A 17,873-nucleotide genomic window follows, 5' to 3' on the forward strand; every position below is an offset into this window, starting at 1 on the left:
GGGCTGCAGGCAGATCTCTGCCTGGGGTGAGGGCCCAGGTGCTGTCTCTCCCAGCTGTGCAAGAGTTCTGTCATTCCACAGACTGGAGGTCCTTCCTGAGATCTGACTTCCAGTCTGCATGCTGCAAAGCAGCCGACTTCCTCCTGAAAGAGGCAGGGGCAGCGCATAAGGAAGGGGTCACAAAAAAGAGGAGAAAAAAGAAGACAGGAGAAAAGGAAGAATGTGAGGAAACTGCCCCCACTGAGAGACTCTAGACTAGTTTATTGTCTGAGGGGGTGGGTCTTGTGGCTTCTGTGTTTATTCCCGGATGCCTCTTCCTTAGTATTTAGAGAGCTTGCTAACAGGGGAGGCTGGTGACCACAGGGCTGGAGTATTTAAGGGAGCTAGCCCACAGTCCCCTGGCCCATGGTTTCTTTTGTTTCTTTTTTTTTTTTTTTTTTTTTGAGACAGAGTCTTACTTTGTGGCCCAGATTGTAGTGCAGAGATCCGATCTTGACTCACTGCAACCTCCGCCTCCTAGGTTCAAGCGATTCTCGTGCCTCGGCCTCCTCAGTAGCTGGGACTACAAGGCGCATGCCACCATGCAGGCAAATTTTTGTTTTTGTTTTTATAGGAACAGGATTTCCCCATGTTGCCCAGGCTGGTCTTGAACTACTGGGCTCAAGCGATCTTCCCACCTCAGCCTCCCAAAGTGCTGAAATTACAGGCGTAAGCCACCTCATGTGGCCTGGCCCATGTTCTATAGACCTCAAGTAGCATCTAGGAACTCCTGGTATCATTGACAAGGGACATCACTCTGTGTCTCAGTTTCCCCATCATGGTGAACTGAAGTTCTGACATAATTTCCTGGCAAGTGAAAGGAAGAAATCCTGGAAAGATCAAAGGACTCAGAGATTGGGAAGGGGCCAGGGAGGAGGGAGGAAGGTAGGTAGGAGACAGAGGACAGGTGAAAAGGGGGAGACAGGGAAGGAGAGATGGGTCCCTGAGTGGCAAATGTCTCTCCTTAGTGAAGAGGGTGGAGTCATGAAGACCCAGGATGGGGCCAGAGCCAGGGAGCATTTCCCCCACCGAGCATTCCCCCACCGTCAAGTCTCCCAGGCATCCTTCCTGAGGCTCTGGGGCCCTGGCACTTGCAAGCAGCTGAGACCGCAGCTGTTGGGAGGGGGTTCCTCGACAGAGGCCTCCTGGCACCTGCCTCGGTTTATTTCTGGAACCACAGCTGAGTCATGGGGGTGGGGAGAGTGAATAGGACTGTGGGGAGGGGAGACTGATTAGAAGAGAGGGTTAGGGAAGGAAGAGGGCTCTAGGGCCGGGGTCTCTGGGACTTAGGGTCCATCCCTTTGGGGCCAGAGCATCAAGAACAGGAGGGACATCCACACTGGAGCCCCTGGAATAGTTGGGCTTGGGGAAGGCTTTGGGGCCCTCTACACCTGAAATGTGGGAGAAGAGACATGCCTGATCTGGGTGTGGGAATGCTGTGTTAGAAAGACTGGGGGGCCAGCCAGACACAGTGGCTCATGCCTGTAATCTCAGTATTCGGGGAAGCCAAAGTGGGTGGATCACTTGAGCCCAGGAGTTCGAGACCAGCCTAGGCAACATAGCAAGAGCCTGTCTCTACTAAAAATACAAAAATCAGTCATGCCTTGTGGCTTGCGCCTGCAGTCCCAGCACCTTGAGAGGCTGAAGAGGGAGGATCGCTGTCATGAGCCAAGGAGTACAAGGCTGCCGTGAGCTAGGATAGTGCCACTGCACTCCAGCCTGGGTGACAGAACGAGATCTCCATCTCTAAAAAAAAAAAAAAAAAAAAAAAAGGAGAAGGCTGGGCATGGTGGCTCACATGACTTTGGGAGGCTGAGGCAGGTGGATCATGAGGTCAAGAGCTCAAGACCAGCCTGGCCAAGACGGTGAAACCCTGTCTCTACTAAAAATACAAAAATTAACTGGGCGTGGTGGTGCGCACCTGTAGATCTAGCTACTCAGGAGGCCGAGGCAGGAGAATCACTTGAACCTGGGAGGCGGAGGTTGCAGTTAGCCGAAATCATGCCACTGCACTCCAGCCTGGCGAAAGAGTGAGGCGCTGTTAAAAAGAAGAAGAAAAGGAAGAGGAAGGAGAGGGGAAAGAGGGCTCCCTGGGGCGGAAGGCAGCAGAGAGGTAGATGGGAGACCCCAGTGCCATGAGATGGGAAAGAGAGAGGGCCGAGTTTTCCTCTGTGGGGCCCCACCTGAGGCCATTCTTTCTGTCCCTCCCCTGCTTCTGAGCCAAGCAGCCCCTCCCCTGGTTCAGCTTCTTGAGATTCTCATCCTAGTCTTTCTAAGGTCGGCCTGTAGATTCAGGAACAGACTGCCTGGGTCCTTGAGCTGCATTCAAGAAACAGTCTCTTCCCACCTCCCAGGAAGACCCTCAAGTCTAACTTCCCTCTGTCCTGCTGCAGGACCCCATCCTGGAACTTAGCCCTCCCCTGTGGGTGGGGCTGGGGGTCCAACTGGGACCCAGGAGCCTGTCCCCAAGCCCAGAGTCGTCTCGGGTTTCCTGGGCTTAGGTGGGCTTGGCTTCCATTCCCTCTCCCTTCCATGGGCAGCCTCAGAGGACACATTCCAGCTGAAATTAAATCACATTCCTCTCTCCCTGCTTCATGAGGATGGCATTGCTGACAGCAGCTGTGACACCACAGGGTCAAGTGGCAGCAGCTGGTTCCCCAGGGAGGGGCTGAGAAGAGGAGGGGGTGGAGGGGAGTGGAAGACCAGGGCCTTTCTTCCGAGGCAATAAATGAATTCTGATTCTTTGATCTCAAGAGACCAGAGAAAGAGGCCCCAACCCTGCAGTGGCAGAGATCGAGGTTAGACCGCCGGATATCCTAGCTGTGTGGCGCCGCTGGGATGATCCAGACCCAGCAAGGCCCCACAGGGGACGGGGTGTCCAGCATCTCCTTCCGAGAGGACCCTGGAAAACAGCTCTCCACACGCCGGGGCTGGGCTGTCACACAGACACGAAGGCCAAAGGAGCCCTTTAAGAGGCCACACTCTGTGCTGCCTTGGCCAGAGCCCAGCTCCTAGGCCTTTGATTTCCTCTGAGACTCTGGTGGCAGCAGCGACGGGACAGCATCAGTCTGGGTTGAATAGAGAGCTCAGCCCCTGACCTCACCCTCCAGGCGCCTCAGCCTGCACAACCTTATAAGGAAGTGCCCCAAACAAACTGAGGAAGCCACCTCCGGCCCCCCACCCGGCCCCCACCCCGTCCAGAAGCTATATTTACCCAGAGGAGGCCCCAGAATAACCTCCCACTTGCCTGGCACTAATTGGAGGGGTGGGGGCGGGGGGGATGCTGTCCCTCTGTGCTCCCTCCTCTGGGACTCCACGCTCAGAAGTGTGTCCCGTTGTCTGCCTGGTCATTCATTTATTTAATACACGTTTATTCAGCACCCCCTGGGCTCCCAGGCACTGAGCTAGGCTCTGGGCGATGACCCGGGCAAAGGTCTTGCTGCCCCAGAAGTTCCCGTGATGACAGCATGCTCTGGGGCCCCGCAGTCCCCCGGTTCTGCTGCTACCCTGGCCTCCTTTTCCAGCTCCTTCCCAGGCATCTCCTCTCCATCAGGAGCTTCTCTGGAGCTCTGTCCAGGGCTCTCTTCATCCCATGCTCTCTCTGGGGGATCTCTAGGCCAGACCCCCTAATTTTTGTCTCCAACCTGGCCCTCTCTCCTGCACTTCATCTCCACGTGTCCACCCACCCTTCTTAGAGGTCACAATTTCCTGCTGGACTCTGCAGCTCAGAAAATAGTCCTACATCTCCCAGCTGCCCAGGCCAAAAACCTGGGGCCCTCTGCCAGCATATCCTGCTCCCTCCCCTACTGTGGATCACTAAGTCCTGAGATTCCCTTTCCTCAGGGTCTCCTCTCTACCGCCACCGTCTCCTGCCTGCACTATGGCACGCAGCAGCCTCTGAAGCCCGCCTGCCCACACCAACCTGTCCTCATGCAGCAGCCAGAGTTTGACTTGAAATGCAAACCTGGGCCGGGCACGGTGCCTCACACCTGTAATCCCAGCACTTTGGGAGGCTAAGGTGGGCAGATCACCTGAGGTCAGGAGTTCGAGACCAGCCTGACCAAAATGGTGAAACCCCATCTCTACTAAAAATACAAAAATAAGGCCGGGTACAGTGGCTCATGCCTGTAAGCCCAGCACTTTGGGAGCCTAAGGTGGGTGGATCACCTGAGGTCAGGAGTTTCAGACCAACCTGGTCAACACAGTAAAACCCTGTCTCTACTAAAAACACAAACATTATTCAGGCATGGTGGCGGGTGCCTGTAATCCCAGCTACTCGGGAAGCTGAGGCAGGAGAATTGCTTGAACCTGGGAGGTGGAGGTTGCAGTGAGATGGCGCCACTGCACTCCAGCCTGGGCGACAGAGCGAGACTCTGTCTTAAAAAACAAATGAATAAAAAATACAAAAATTAGTTGGGGGTGGCTGCGGGTACCTGTAATCTCAGCTACTTGGGAGGCTGAGGCAGGAGAATCGCTTGAACCCAGGAGGCAGAGGTTACAGTAGCTGAGATTGCGTCACTGTACTCTAGCCTGGGCGACAGAATGAGACTGTCTCCTCCTCCTTTACCCAGAGGAAGAGATGCAAACCTCGTCAGGTCACCTCTGCTTAAAATCCTTTAGAAGCTCTTGCTTCAGAATTCATTCATTGCCTCCAAATACGATGCAGTCTGCATTTCCTGGCTATCTGATGAGACTCCTGTCCCTGAATCCTGACTCTTCAGTCTCATCACGAGCTTTCTCTTCCCTCCTCCTCCGTTCAGCACACGAGCCTTCCTTCTCTTTCTCAGTTGCCCAGACTCTCTTCCTGCCTCTGAACTTTGCATATGCTGTTCCCTCTGAATAGAACCCTTTTCCTCCCCCTTCTCCCCCACTGGCCACTCCTGCTCATCCTTCAGCTTCTCAGGACACCCCTCCCTGTCTCCCCGCTCCCGTACCCTGCCAGCCCCTGTCAGGTGAGGTCCCCTGCACTCTGCTCCCATAACCTAGGGCACGTCTCTGTTTTCAGATAGGATTTCCACTCAGAAGCCCTTGTTCAACTGGTAGGTAAAGCTGCCTGAGTGAGGAAGCACGTTGTTCTTTATCTGTGGCTCCCCAGTGCCCGCACAGTTCATGGCATGTAGTAGATGCTCAGTAAATAGTTGTTGACAAATGATGACCACTCCTGTTCTTGCCACCAGGAACGTCCCTGTTACTGTGCAGCCCCTGTTCCTCTTGCTGCACTGACAGACTGTCACCTCCAAAGAGAACATACCTCCCATGATATATCCCCTTAGGGACGTCCTCGCTTCTACCCTGTTTGAGATTATTGGCACCAATAGCCAGTTTGGTAGCACTGTAGGGGACCAGGGGCCCTCTGTGGGGCATAGGGTGGGCACCGGGCACAGGGAAGGACTGCTCGGCTAGGCCCCTGTCCTGGGCCCTTGCCCAAGCGGAGGTGCCCGAGGGCCTGGGGAGAGCACAGGGCATCTCTGTCCCATTGGAGCGGCAGGGAGTGGGCCTTCCTTGCCTGGTTGCCAGTGCACTGGCCCCAGGCCTGGCAGCCTGGCAGGATCAGATAGGGCCTTGTTAGCAGTGGGTACAGGAAGGAGAGAGCGGAGGCTTGGGCTGCCAGGAGGGCGGGATGGGGAGAGACAGGATCCCAGCCCCTGAGGGATGGGGCATAGGGGGTGTGAAATGGAGCCTGAGTGCCCAAGACAGAGGTGCTAGGTGGAGACGGGCAGAGACATGGGCAGAGAAGCAGACAATGAGGGCCTGTCAGGGAGGCCCCTGGTGGGAGGACAGGAATAGGAGTCAGAGGGGCTGGGACTTCATCTTCTCATCTTTCCCCAGCCCTCGGCCTTGAGCCCAAAGGGAGGAAGAGCCTGCTCCCAGGCCTGGGATCGGCTCCAAATGCAGAGCATTTGTTTGGCAGCCCCCATCCCACCCCCACCCGCGATATTTAGAGGTGTCGCCACATCTTCCTTTCCCGTGGAGCTGAACCGGGGAGTGGCTTCTATTTGGGTATCCTGACTTCAAGGCCTGCAGGCCCCACCTCATCCAGGAACCCCTGGTCCCCTCCCTGTCCTACCCAGGGACACAGAGAGCTCCCGGGAAGTGGGGCTGGGAGGAGCCGCTGTGGCTGGAGGACCCTCGGGCTACCTCGGCACAGCACTGTCATCAGCCACCACCCTGACAGTTCAGCCCCCCAAGCCCACTCTCCCTTCATCCCTTTCCCTGCTACAGGGGTGAGGGAAGCCCTACTGAAGAGCTACACTGTCCTCAGCCTCCCTCCTGCTCTCCCAGGCCCTGGGAGGCCCCCAAGTCACCCGGCCCAGTCTCTCTCATTGTGTGGCGGAGTCTGAGGCTCAGAGAGGACCGTCGCTGACCCAAGACCACACAGCCAGACTGAGGCAAAACAGGCCTGCTTCTCCTCTCAGCCTGCTCCCACCCAGCCAGGCTGAGCAGACATCACAGGCCAGACAGCTTGTTTGGGTTTAGAGACAAGGGGGCTTATTACGCTGGCGGCACCAAGGGGCTAATGGAGGGGACATACACGGCTGGGGGTGGCCGGAAGACCTAATCCCTGTTATCAGTGCTGTGGGCAGAGATGATGATGGCCCGGGCTTCTGCAGGCGCTGAGGTCACCTGGACTGGTGTCCCGCAGCCAAGCAGCAGCCCCCAGCCCTCCCCAGGCCCCAGTACTGCTGGCTGCAGCTTGGGTCTGTCTGCCTTCTTACCCCCAAGGAGGCTCCTCGGGGGTCCTCCTCTCCTCAGGAGGCAGCCCCTCCCCAGCATCAGCATCTCCTCCTTCCTCCCCCAGTCTCCCCCAACCCTGTCTCTGCTCCTGTGCGAACCCTGAGGACCCCCTCCTGGCCCTGAATGGGGGAAGGAAGAGCGCAGATTTTGAAGGCAGAGGCATTACTTTATTCAGGCAGGGGCGAGCCAGGCAGGGCCACAACGTGGCAGGGATGGGGGTTGGGGGGTCAGGACATGGGAGTGCCCTCACCTCCATTAGCCACAGGCCAGACGGCCCAGGAGGGTGGTGCTGCAGTGAGATGGCGCAGGGCTGGTGAGCTTGGCACAAAGGCCAGCACGTCGCCCTCCCTCTGGAGGGGCCTCTGGGTCCCAGACCTTTTCCAGCTGACGGGATGTGGAGGGAAGGGGGCCTAGTACTATCGACGTTCAGCTGACCTAGCCTATGCGATGGTTCAGGGGCGGAGGTTGTCCCTACAGCCTCCATCCTTGGAGTAGGCTCCTTTGCCACACCCCTCTTCACCTTAGCCAGCCAGGCCTCTCAGCCAGAAACCACAGGTCAAGAGGTCATAAGTTAAGAGTGCTGCCCCTGAGCAGGGAGCAGGCTTGGGACATCCTCCCCCTCCCCCCGCCCCTAAGTCCCCAGTGCCCCTAGTCCTCCCCTGAGGACCAGGACTCTCTATCTCCTTCCCTCTGAGTGAACTTCAGGAACGGACCCGAGCCCAGGTGAACAGGAGCCCCTGCCCAAGGGGTCTTCAGGGCACTCCCCTCCTCCTCCTGAAAGGGGCTCCCTCGGTCACCCTCAGGGACCAGCAGCGTCCCCTGCCCCACTTCCTCAGACTGCTCCAGCCCGTTCATCACTCCCCCATTCACATGCTCTGACTTCTCCAAGCTGGGACTCTGGCCATTAACAGCAACGGTGTCTGCCCCTGGGTCTGCGTCCTCCACCCCACTGGGGATCTCCAGAGGGCCAGGGACTTTGTCCTCCCTCTCCAAGGAAACAGGGTCAGATTCTTCCTCTGAGCCAGAAGCCTCAGCACTCTCCTGGGACTCAGTTTCCAGGGCAGTCACGGGCGCATCAGCCACTGCACCCCTCAAGCCGTCATCCCAGGGGACATTGACACCCACAGAATCAGACTCCATGAAGTCCCCCCTCTGGGAGCTACTCAGGGCCTGGAGGCGGCCAGCAGAGGACCCTGGCCCCCACCGCCCAGCCCCTGGCTCCCTCCCCTCCTCCTCATCCTCCTCTACCTCCTCCCCACTTTCTTCCTCATCTGCAAACCCATCAGACTCCCCATCCCGATCCCACGCTGCAGGCTCCAGTAGCAGCTGGGGCACCTGGCCCAGAGGTTCTGCCACCTCCCTAGGGACCCCAGGAAGAAGAGAAGCCTCAGTCCCCAGGTCCTCAAATTCCTCTGACAGGTCAGAGTCACGGCCACACTCCTCTTCCCCCTCTTCCCCATCCTCCCCTCCTGAGGGTGGGGCCTCAAGGCCCTGGGAAGCCAGGACAGCAGGATCCCAGCCCTCCTTTCCAGTTTCCCCTTGAGGGGGTGGGCTCTGCTCTCCAGCGGGGTCCCACTTGGGGGAGGTGGGGGACCTGAGGTAGAGGCCCAAGGGAGTGGAGTCAGGAAGGGTTTCCCCCAGCTCATCCTCCTCGCTCTCTTCTCTGCTCTCCTCCTCCTCCTCCTGGAGGCCCTCGGGGATCTCCCCAGAAGCCAACTCCTCATGCTCACTCTCTACTTTCCCCAGGGCTTCAGCCCTACCCTCCAGCCCCCAGCTAACCTCTTGGCTCCCTTCAGCCTGAGGCTGGGACCCAGGGGCATCTTCCATGATTGGGGTGTACATTGGGCTGAGGGGTGCCAACACTGAGGATGCATCCTCCTCAGCTTCCTCTGACCCCAGGGTCTCAGCAGGGAACGCCTCCTCTGCTCCCAGGGGGGCCTCAGCCTCTGGCTCCTCCCAGCCCTTGGGAGGCTCCAGAGGGTCTCCGCTCTTCCCGGGCAGCTCAGAGAGCTCTGCCCCCAGAGCATCTGCCTCCCCTACGTCCTTTCTACGCCCTTCCAAGCCCTGAACCCTCTTTGCCTCCAAACTCTCCTCTTCCAGGGGTGGTTCCATCACCTCTTCCCTGGTCAGATGGCCTGGGTCCTCCAGCCCTCCCACCTCCTGTCCCAGAACTTCCTCAGCTCCCGCAGCAGACTCACCGGCGGCAGGCTCTGACCCCAACGTGACCTCTGGGGAGGCTTGGTCACCCCTCGGGGCCACATCCTCATCTTCCACCAGGGGCTGTAACGCCTCTGGCAGTTCCTGGGGAGCTTGGAGGCCTGGGGTCCCCACTTGTGGTTGCCCTTCAGGGTCCTGGAAACCCTCAGCCCCTCCCTTCCCACTGGCTCCCTCAGCTGGACCCCTATGCTCTTCGGGCTCAGGGCTCCCTGGGTGTCCCTCGGCTGGGATCCAGGCCTGCCCTGTGGCATTCAGCTCTCCCTGCTCTACCACCTCCTCCTTCCTGGCAAAGCCATCCTGCTCCCTCAGGTTCTGCTCTACCTCGTCCTCATTCTCCACGCCGGCCATCCCTGGGGGGCTCTCCTGAGCCAGCTCTGGGTCCTTCCCCGCCGTGTCTTCCCCGCTCTGTGCACCTGCAGACTGCGGCAGCTCCCGTTCCTCTTCCTCCAGAGACCTCAGTGGCTCCCGGTCCTCTCCCTTCCCCACGTTCTCTTCCTCTGCCAAATTGCTTTGACTTTCCTTGTCTACCTCCTCTGGAGACCTCAAATTCTCCAGGTCCCGCGCTCCCAGAGATCTCAATGGTTCTTGATTCTCCTCTTCTGGGAGTCTCAATGCCTCTTGGTTCACTTCCACAGACCCCAGTGGTTCTCGAATTTCCTTTTCTGGAGGTGTCATTGTCTCATGATTTATTTCTTCTAGAGACCACAGTGGTACTTGAGTTTCTGGAGATTTCAATGTTTCCAGGTTCTCTTCTGCAGACCTCAGTGATTCTAGGAGCTCTATTTCTAGAGATTTCACTGCCTCTACACTCTCTTCTTTGAGCGACTTTAATAACTCTTGATTCTCGTTTTCAAGAGGTCTAGCTGTCTCCTGGTCTTTTTCAAGAGACTGCAGTGGTTCTGGATTCCCTTTTTCTGGAGGCCTTAATGTCATCTGATCCTCTTCCCCTAGAGACCTCCGTGGCTGTTGACTCTTCTTTTCAAGAATCCTCAATGCCTCTTGGTCCGCTTCTTCTAGAGACCTCAGTGACTCGTAATTCTCTGTTTCCAGAGGTCTCACAATACTCTGGTCCTCTTCTTCTAGAGTCTTCGGGAGCTCCTGGTTCTCTTTTTCTAGCGGTCTAAGGGCTTCTTGGTTCTCATCTTCGAGAGACCTCAGGAGTTCCTGATTCTCCTTCGTCAGAGGGCTCAGCGCCTCCTCGTCCTCAGCTGCTGGAGATCTCAGCGGCTCTTGATTCTCCTTTTCTAGAGCTGTCAATGACTCTAAGTTCTCTTGCAGAGAACTTACTAATTCTTGGTTTTCCTTTCCTGGAGATAAAAGTGTCTCTAGATTACCTTCAAGAGATTTCAGTAGCTCTTGATTCTCCTTTGGCAGGGATTGTGATGTGTGTGTGTCCTCTTTTCCTGCAGGCTCAAGCAGGCCGACAGCCTCTTTTTCCAGAGGTCTCACCACCTCCACATCCTTTAATGGCTCTTTATTTTCCTTTGCTAGACTTTTTAGTGTTTCTAAGTCTTCTAAAGCCCTCGGAGACTCCTGATTCTCCCTCTCTAGAGTCTCGTGGCTCTGGTTTTCCAGAGTCTTCAGTGACTCTTGAATCTCCTCTCCTAGAGAAGTCAGGGTTTCTTTTTCCAAAGGAACCTGGGAGTCCTGGATTTCCTTCCTGTCCATACCCTCTTCTTCACATCTTTCCTGCTGTAAGCTGCTTACCACTTTGCCCTCTATGGCTGTTTCTTTCTCTCCCAACCCCCAGATTTGCCCTTCACCTTCCTCTTGGCATATGCTGAACACTCTAGACCCAGCAGCTTCTCCATCCTTAGCCTCTAAACTGGAGTGCTCGGGGCTGAGGGCTGGAGCCAAGGAGGCATGGTCCCCTGGGGACTGGCCTGTGCCGGCCCCTTGCCGCTTGCCCCCAGGCTCCTGTGGTCCAGGCAGGACGCTGGCAGGAATGGCCACCTTGGCTTCAGCCTGCAGAGGCTCTGGAGCCCTTTGCCTCCCACTCTGTGTCTGCAGCAGAGAGAGAGGAGCATCCTGGGCTCTGATCTCTGCATCTGCGGCAGGAGAGGATGCCTGAGGTGTGGGTGGGATGGGGGTGCTGGCCAAGGCAGGGGTACGGGCCTGGAGGAGTTCTTGGTTCTTAAGAAAGGCTGGCACAGGTGTCTCAAGGGTAGCAGGCAAGGGTGAGGGGAGGGAAGTTGGGCTCAGGACTGGGAGCAAAGATCCAAGACGCCGGCCCTCTGGGGTCCCAGGGAATTGCAGCTCCAGCTTGGGGTCTGGAAAGGCAGAGGGGGAAGAAGCAGCATCAGTATATCACTGGCAGTGAGGGGAGCCACAGAGCAGCCACCACTGGCAAGAGTGCCCATGTGCCTGCCCCTGGTGCCCACGGCTGGGCTGAGAGTGTGCTCGCTCACGCTGAGACCATGGACTTGAGATTTAGATTCGTGCCTCTCGGGAAAGAGAGGTCTGGGGTAGAGCAAAGCAGGGTAAACTCGGCCCCTCCTCTTACCCTGGAAGCTGAGGGAAGTCTTGGAGCCACCACCAGGTGCTTGCAGCCGGGAGTTCTCAGCCTCCAGGAGAGTCCTGGAGATGAGGGAAGGAAAGCGGGGTCAGCCCTGTGTCCCCAGGCCTGCAGGCAGCAAGCCAGCTGGGGACAACTCAGGCTGAGCTTGCGCCATCCTGGCCCTGCAGGCTTCCTCTTCATTTGACACTATCGCACAAAAGCCACGCTCCGGGTGAAATCACAGTCACATACCCACAGACATCACACGCTTGGTCATACAGACTCACACGATATTTGGGACACACAGCAGAGCTCACAGACTAGAAGCAGATTCCCACACAGTCGGACTCTGCCCTACACACACCCACACGAGGCTCAGGCGAGTCTCCTCCTCCCACCCCAGGCCAATGACCTCATCCCCTGTGTGGGGGACCGATTCTCATGCTAATTGCTGCCATTGTCCTTGCCACCATCTGGAGGGTCTGAGAAGGGGAGGATTCTGGGGAAGTGGGATTTCTCAGGCTGTTCCCATGGGATGGGCTCCCTCCTCCTTCCCCGGTGGCCTCCAGGGCTAGCGACAGACAAAAGCAAATGAATTCAGCTCCCCCTCTCCAAATCCTTTTCATGCCTCAAAAACCAGCGGTTAAATTCCTCGGGGCCCACCAGACCCTTCCCCTCAGTGGTTTCAGTGGGGGTCAGGGCCCTGATCTCGGGATCTCTATGCACTCTGGATCCCAAGATCTTCGGGGCCCGGGGGTGTTTGTGTCCAGGCCGCTGCCTCAGTGCCCCTTTAACCAATGAGGGGAGCAGGCACCCATCAATTCAACAACTTAGGCTGGGCAGCTACTCCTCCGCAGTAGCCTCGCCTCCGTCCTTCCCAGGGCTGCGGGCTTCCTTCTGGGCTTCTCCTCCTTGGCGGTGGAGGCCCTCTCCTCCACATCCTCCCCAGAGCCTCGCTGACCTTCCTCCTCCGGGCATTGCCTCCCCTCCCTTCCTGGACCTCCGCGGCTCTTCACCAGCCACAGAGCCCCTTCCTCGGGCTCCATCCATGGCCCCTCAGCCCACAGGCCCAGTTTCCCAGAAGACACCGTGGGCTGTGGCTGAGGCCACACAGCCAGTGAGAAGCTGCCCCTCCTTGGTCTCAGCCTTCTCCAGGACAACAGGAAATGTGGACAACAAAAGGCTGGGCAGGGCCAAGGGCACCAGGGGCGTCAGAGGAGCCAGACCCCATGACATCCAGGTTAGAAGAGGCCTCGGAAGTCCCCAGCACAGCCCTCAGCCGCTAGACAAGACTGAGGCCCAGGTCAGGTGGCAAGTCAGCGCAACCACCCCAGGCCTGCAATGGCTACTTTCTGTGGCTGCCAAAGGACGCGACCCCCTGGGTGTGGGCACACACACAGAGTTGGAGCTTTGCCCCTCGGGGGAAGGGTCTGGATGTAGCCTCTCCAGAGGCTGTCCCACTCGGCAATATCATCTCTCCTGGGGGGATTTCCTGGGCACAGGACATTTCTCAGGTCTCCAACCTATGAGGGACAGATGAGTTCAGGCAGGACATGTCCCGGTGTGGCAGTGACCAGCTTAGTTACAGAACCATCACCGACACCTCTGGTCCCCTTCAGTCACACAGTCTCTGGCAGCGTGTGTGTGCGCCTCTGTGTGCCAGGGTGGACGGGCCCATCTCGTACCTGTACGTGGCTACCTCCAGGCTGAGGGACATCTTGAGGTGCGCCAGCTGCTGCCGACCTTCCAGGACCTGGGCGATCTGGCTCTGCAGGCCCTGTTTCTCCTGCTCCAGGGCCTCCACGGCCAGCTGCAGGGCAGGCGAGAGGCAGTCAGTGGAAGGGCTGGGGTCCCTTCTGTGAACCACCCTGCACCCTGCCTGCTGTTGCTGCCGGGGCTGCATCTCCTGCTCCCTGGCTGACTCCGAGCAGCAGACCCTCACCTCCCCTACCCCACTCCCTGCCCAGACAGCCCCCTCTGCATCAGCCAAGATGAGCCTGGGGCCCGTCAGCCCTCCGGGCCCTCTCCCACGGCCTGCTCCTCCTCTGAGGATGCTGAATTAAATGGTAGCACATGTTGCTCAAAACACAGCTCCCACAGGAAGGAGAGGTGAGGGAGGAGAGGAGATGGGTTACGGAGAGGAGAAGAGGGGAAAAAAAAAAAGCGAAAGCAGAAGGAAAAACGATTAATCAAGAGGCCTGGAGCCTGCAGGACTGGAAGGCAAACAGCCCCGTCCCCCATTGGTCCCATCTCCCAGGCTGTCTCCTGCTCCTCACAGCAGGCTCCAACCCCCCACCCCCCACCTCCCTTCCCACAGGTTCTGGATTCTCTCTCCTCTCAGGAGGGGTGGGGAGGTGGCCGTGGCACCTCCGTGTGGCCCAGGCAAGAGGCTGTTTTCTCAGCTGCTGGTCACATCTGTGCCCTGTGAGAAGGAGCAGCTGTCCTGGGCCTCCGGAATGTGATCCAGGAAGCCGGGAAGCATGACGGGGAGGGGGCTGGTAGCCATTCATTCCCAGCCCCTCACTCTTCCCCTCAGCGGGAGGAGGGCTGTGAGGAACCTGAAGATTCTGGGTGGCCAGGCCACCAGACTCAGCGCAGAGGCGACAGTGGTGGGGTCTCCCAGTGATAGCAGAACCTGGGGAGGGGCCCGGAGCCCCAGTAGTCATCAGAGCCAGATGACGCCATCCAGAGAGTAGGGGGGCTGCTGCAACGGGTCTTGGGCCTGACTCCCCTCCCCCGGATGTGCTCTGGGAGGCTCCGAAGCCCCACCATTCGCACCCTACGCTGGACGGGCTGGAAAAGTCTAGGACTTGTGGCACCAGGTTTCTGAGAAGTGGCTCCTGAATCAGCAGCCACCTAGCCCCACTCCCTTCCCAGAAGGTCTCTGAGCTTCATAAGGGACTTTCTGAAGCCCGGTCTCACCCAGATCCTCAACCTCCTCACCTGGAACTTTTCAGTGGCCCGCAGCCGCTCCTGCCAGCGGCTCTCCAACCTCTGTTCCAACGCTGCCCTGAGCTCCTGGAGGCCTCCGCGCTCAGCCTGGAGCTGCTGCAGCTCCAGGCGGCCCTCGCGGGCACCCTGCACCGCCCGGCCCAGCCGCTCGCGGGCCTGGCCCAGCGACGTCTCCATGTGTGCCACGCGCTCCTGGTAGCCGCGCACTGCCCCGCGCCACGCCTCGCCCAGTCGTCTTGCCAGCTCCTCCACCTCCGGGGCCGGCGCGGAGGGCCCCCGGGGCGGCGCGGGGCAACGCGGGGTACAGGCAGCCTGCGCATTCAGGCCGACCCGCTCCTCCTCGTGCGCCAAGCGCAGAGCCTCTAGCTCGCGCTCCAGCTCTGCAGCCTGGCTGCTCAACCAGGCCTGAGCGCATTTCTCCGCCTCGACGGCGCGCCGGTTGCGGGCTACCTCCTCCGCCGTCTGCTCCCGGGCCAGCCGCAGCTGCTGGCATCGGCCCGCCACGCCCTCGAGCTCTTCAGCCAGGTTGTCGCGCGCCACCTCGGCCGCATGCTTCTCCCGCCAGCGCTGGTCAACGAGGGCCCGCAGGGCCGCCAGCTCGTCGTCGGCACGCGCCCGCCAGGAGGTGTCCCCGGATTGTGCCCGGAGCCCCCCGAGCTCCGCGCTGAGCAGCTCATTCTGCTCCTCTAGAGCCTTGACCCGGGCCAGGTAGGCCTCCAGGCGCCGATTGAGCTCCCACATCTGAAAAGACTCCTCCCCCATGCAGCCCTCCATCCTGCGCGTCTGACCCACTGAGGATGGACAGACGCGGGGCACCAGGAGAAGGGAGTGGCTCGCAGAGGTTTTCGGACTGAAGAGAAAAGAGACCGACCGGGACAATGACGGGGCGGGGCGGGGTGGGAGTAGCCTGAGCGACTGAGAGTCGGGAGTGGGAGCGAGGCTATTCATACTCCCGCCAGGCGGGCGGGAAGAGGGGGCGGGACCCAGGCCTTAACCCCTTAGAGGTCAGAGAATGGCAGCAGTCTCTGTCCCTGCTTCCCCGGGATGCTGGAGAGTGGAACCAAAAAAGAAGCCGTGCCGTGGAGAATCGGATCTGATGGTGTTGGCTTTCTGGAGAAGGAGGCGGTGAAGAAAGGTCACAATCCCGGAAAAAGGCAGATAATACACAGAACTGAGCCTGTGGGGGTGGGGGTGCCAGGACGTTCCAGCCTGGGAGGGAGTGCAGTCTCAGTTACTCAACGCATCCGAGGGAGCTATCACTTACTGAATTCCTCTAAGACTCAGTTTCCTCATCTATAAAATGGGAGCAATGATGGAAATCGCATGGCTGCTGAAAAAATGGATGTAACCAGTTTCTTTCTTTCTTTCTTTCTTTTTCTTTCTTTCTTTCTTTTTGAATAGCAAATGCTCATCCTCCTGAAATACTGGAGCCATTACTACAGCATTGCAGAAAGAAGCTGGAGAGACGCTGCCTGGAAAACAAGAACAAATGTCTGATATTGGGACACACACACACACACACACACACACACACCCGCAATTGCCTGAGTCTTCATCAGAAAAGGAAACAACCAGGTGAAGGGCCGACATGGGCTTAAGAACGTTTCTCTCTCCATCTTTCCTGCAACTCTTCCGTATAACTGCGAGGTTCATACATCCACTTTCGGAAGTTCTATTTTGGGGGAAGGGCCCTTCTCCCGCAACCCACTGCCAGAGAATTTTGGGTGGAGGGCGCCCTCTAGCGGCAGATATAAGTGGAAGCAGCAGGAAGAGGCCACTATTAGTTAAAACTATAAAGTTTTAACTGAAGGCTTGAATGAAAACATGGAAGCCATGTTTATCAGACTGCTTCCTAACGACTAGCCCAAGTTTATTCAGCCTTTATGATGTGCCTAGTCCTGTTCTAACATTTTACTTCCATGATCTGACTTAATCTTCAAAACAGCCGTTTAAGGATTCTAAAGTTCATGAAGTAGCAAGCTCACCCAGGGTAAGAGTAATAGGGAAGGTTTTCTGTACCGGGTGCGTCCTTGAGCTGAGAGATAAAGGACAGGTGGGACTTAGGGGACTTACAGTGAAGGAGAAGTGGGGCTGGGGAGGAGATACAGGGATGATGAGACGGAGGGGATCTTTGGGGAACGAATTTCTGATCAAGCTGCTAAATCCAAATCCACTCAAGTGTTAATTGAGCACCTACTATGCGTCAGTACCAAAGAGATTGCAGGAACTCTGCCCCAGCCCTGGAAATGCTTATAGCTTGGTGATGTGAGGTCAACAGTGACGCGCACTCATAGTCTGGTGGTGGAGGTAAACATAATAAGATGACTGCAATACTTAGCCTCCAAGGTGCTGGGGACAGAGCCAGGCAGCACAGAGGACGGAAGAGGGTTTTCTGGCTAGAGGGTACAGCCGGGTCAATAACCAGGAAGTCATCCCACCAACGCCCCTTCCCCTTGAGGAGTCTCTCAAGGACCCTATCCCTGTCCCCAGGCCAAGGGGGCTTTGGAATTCACCACCAATATGTAGAATGGAGGCCAGGGAGAGGTTAGTGACAGGAGATTGGCCGACAGTCAGTGCAGACCAGGAGGCTGAGGGTCTGCACAGGATCTGATACAGGCTTCTTCAGCCTTTCATTACCTCGTAAATTCTGCTGTTTGGTTTGGGCTGGAGGCTCCCCAGAGTTGTGGCCAGCAGAGCTGGCTTAGAATCTCTTCCTCTCTTTCTTTTATTTTTATTTTTGAGATGAGTCTCGCTCTGTGGCCCAGGCTAGAGTGCAGTGGCGTGATCTCAGCTCACTGCAACCTCCGCCTCCCGGGTTCAAGTGACTATCATGCCTCAGCCTCCCAAGTAGCTGGGATCACAGATGCCTGCCACCACACCCGGCTAATTTTTGTATTTTTAGTAAAGATGGAGTCTCACCCTGTTGGCCAGGCTGGTTTGAACTCCTGACCTCAAGTGACTCACCCACCTTGGTCTCCCAGAGTGCTGGGATTACAGGCATGAGCCACAGCTCCCAGCCTCCTCCCCTCTTTTACTTTCTGTCTGGGAGGAGAGGGTTGCTAAATGTTTGAGATCCCCTGGGATTCTTGGGGGGTCCCCTAAAGAGGTAGAGTGGCATTGAGCTAGGGGTTCCTCTCTGAATCTCTCACCCTCACCCAGAGGGGAGACATTTGGAACTGTGTCTCATGCAAAAAGCAGGGGCTCTGACTTTTACATTTTCTAACTGAATGATCTTGGACAAATCACATAACTTCTCTGAGTGGGCCTGAGTGTACCTATTTGGTAAAGCAGGTTAATAACCACCATCCCTCTGAGTTTGCTCTGATAATCAAATAGACCCGGTATGGGGAGGTATTTGTGCAAAACCTTTTTTGAGGACCGTCACAATGAAAGCCATTGAGCTGAAGAAAACCTCCTCTCATGAATCACTCTT

The 17,873-nt window shown here is 57.4% G+C and overlaps 1 protein-coding gene across 1 annotated transcript; it reads right to left on the reverse strand.

Annotated features, from left to right (window-relative positions):
* Positions 1–6,919: 6,919 nt before the first annotated feature.
* Positions 6,920–15,296, reverse strand: NES (nestin). Its single transcript, XM_012449807.3, has 4 exons — positions 14,432–15,296; positions 13,174–13,298; positions 11,495–11,568; positions 6,920–11,261 (listed from the first exon to the last, which is right to left on the reverse strand). The coding sequence occupies exons 1-4, from the start codon at positions 15,212–15,214 to the stop codon at positions 7,423–7,425; spliced, it is 4,821 nt and encodes a 1,606-aa protein (XP_012305230.3). The 5' UTR covers positions 15,215–15,296; the 3' UTR covers positions 6,920–7,422.
* Between the last annotated feature and the right edge of the window lie 2,577 nt (positions 15,297–17,873).

The sequence above is a fragment of the Aotus nancymaae genome, unplaced genomic scaffold (genome assembly GCF_030222135.1).
Source record: "Aotus nancymaae isolate 86718 unplaced genomic scaffold, 86718_ANA_hifiasm-v0.15.2.pri h1tg000108l, whole genome shotgun sequence".
NCBI lineage: Eukaryota > Metazoa > Chordata > Mammalia > Primates > Aotidae > Aotus > Aotus nancymaae.

Excerpts from the sequence above, each read along its gene's own strand:
- NES (XM_012449807.3), bottom strand. The coding sequence starts at position 15,214 with ATGGAGGGCTGCATGGGGGAGGAGTCTTTTCAGATGTGGGAGCTCAAT. Across the intron at positions 13,299-14,431 it reads GGGCCACTGAAAAGTTCCAG|CTGGCCGTGGAGGCCCTGGA; the intron begins GTGAGGAGGTTG and ends CCTGCCCTGCAG. Across the intron at positions 11,262-11,494 it reads GACTTCCCTCAGCTTCCAGG|ACCCCAAGCTGGAGCTGCAA; the intron begins GTAAGAGGAGGG and ends CTGCCTTTCCAG.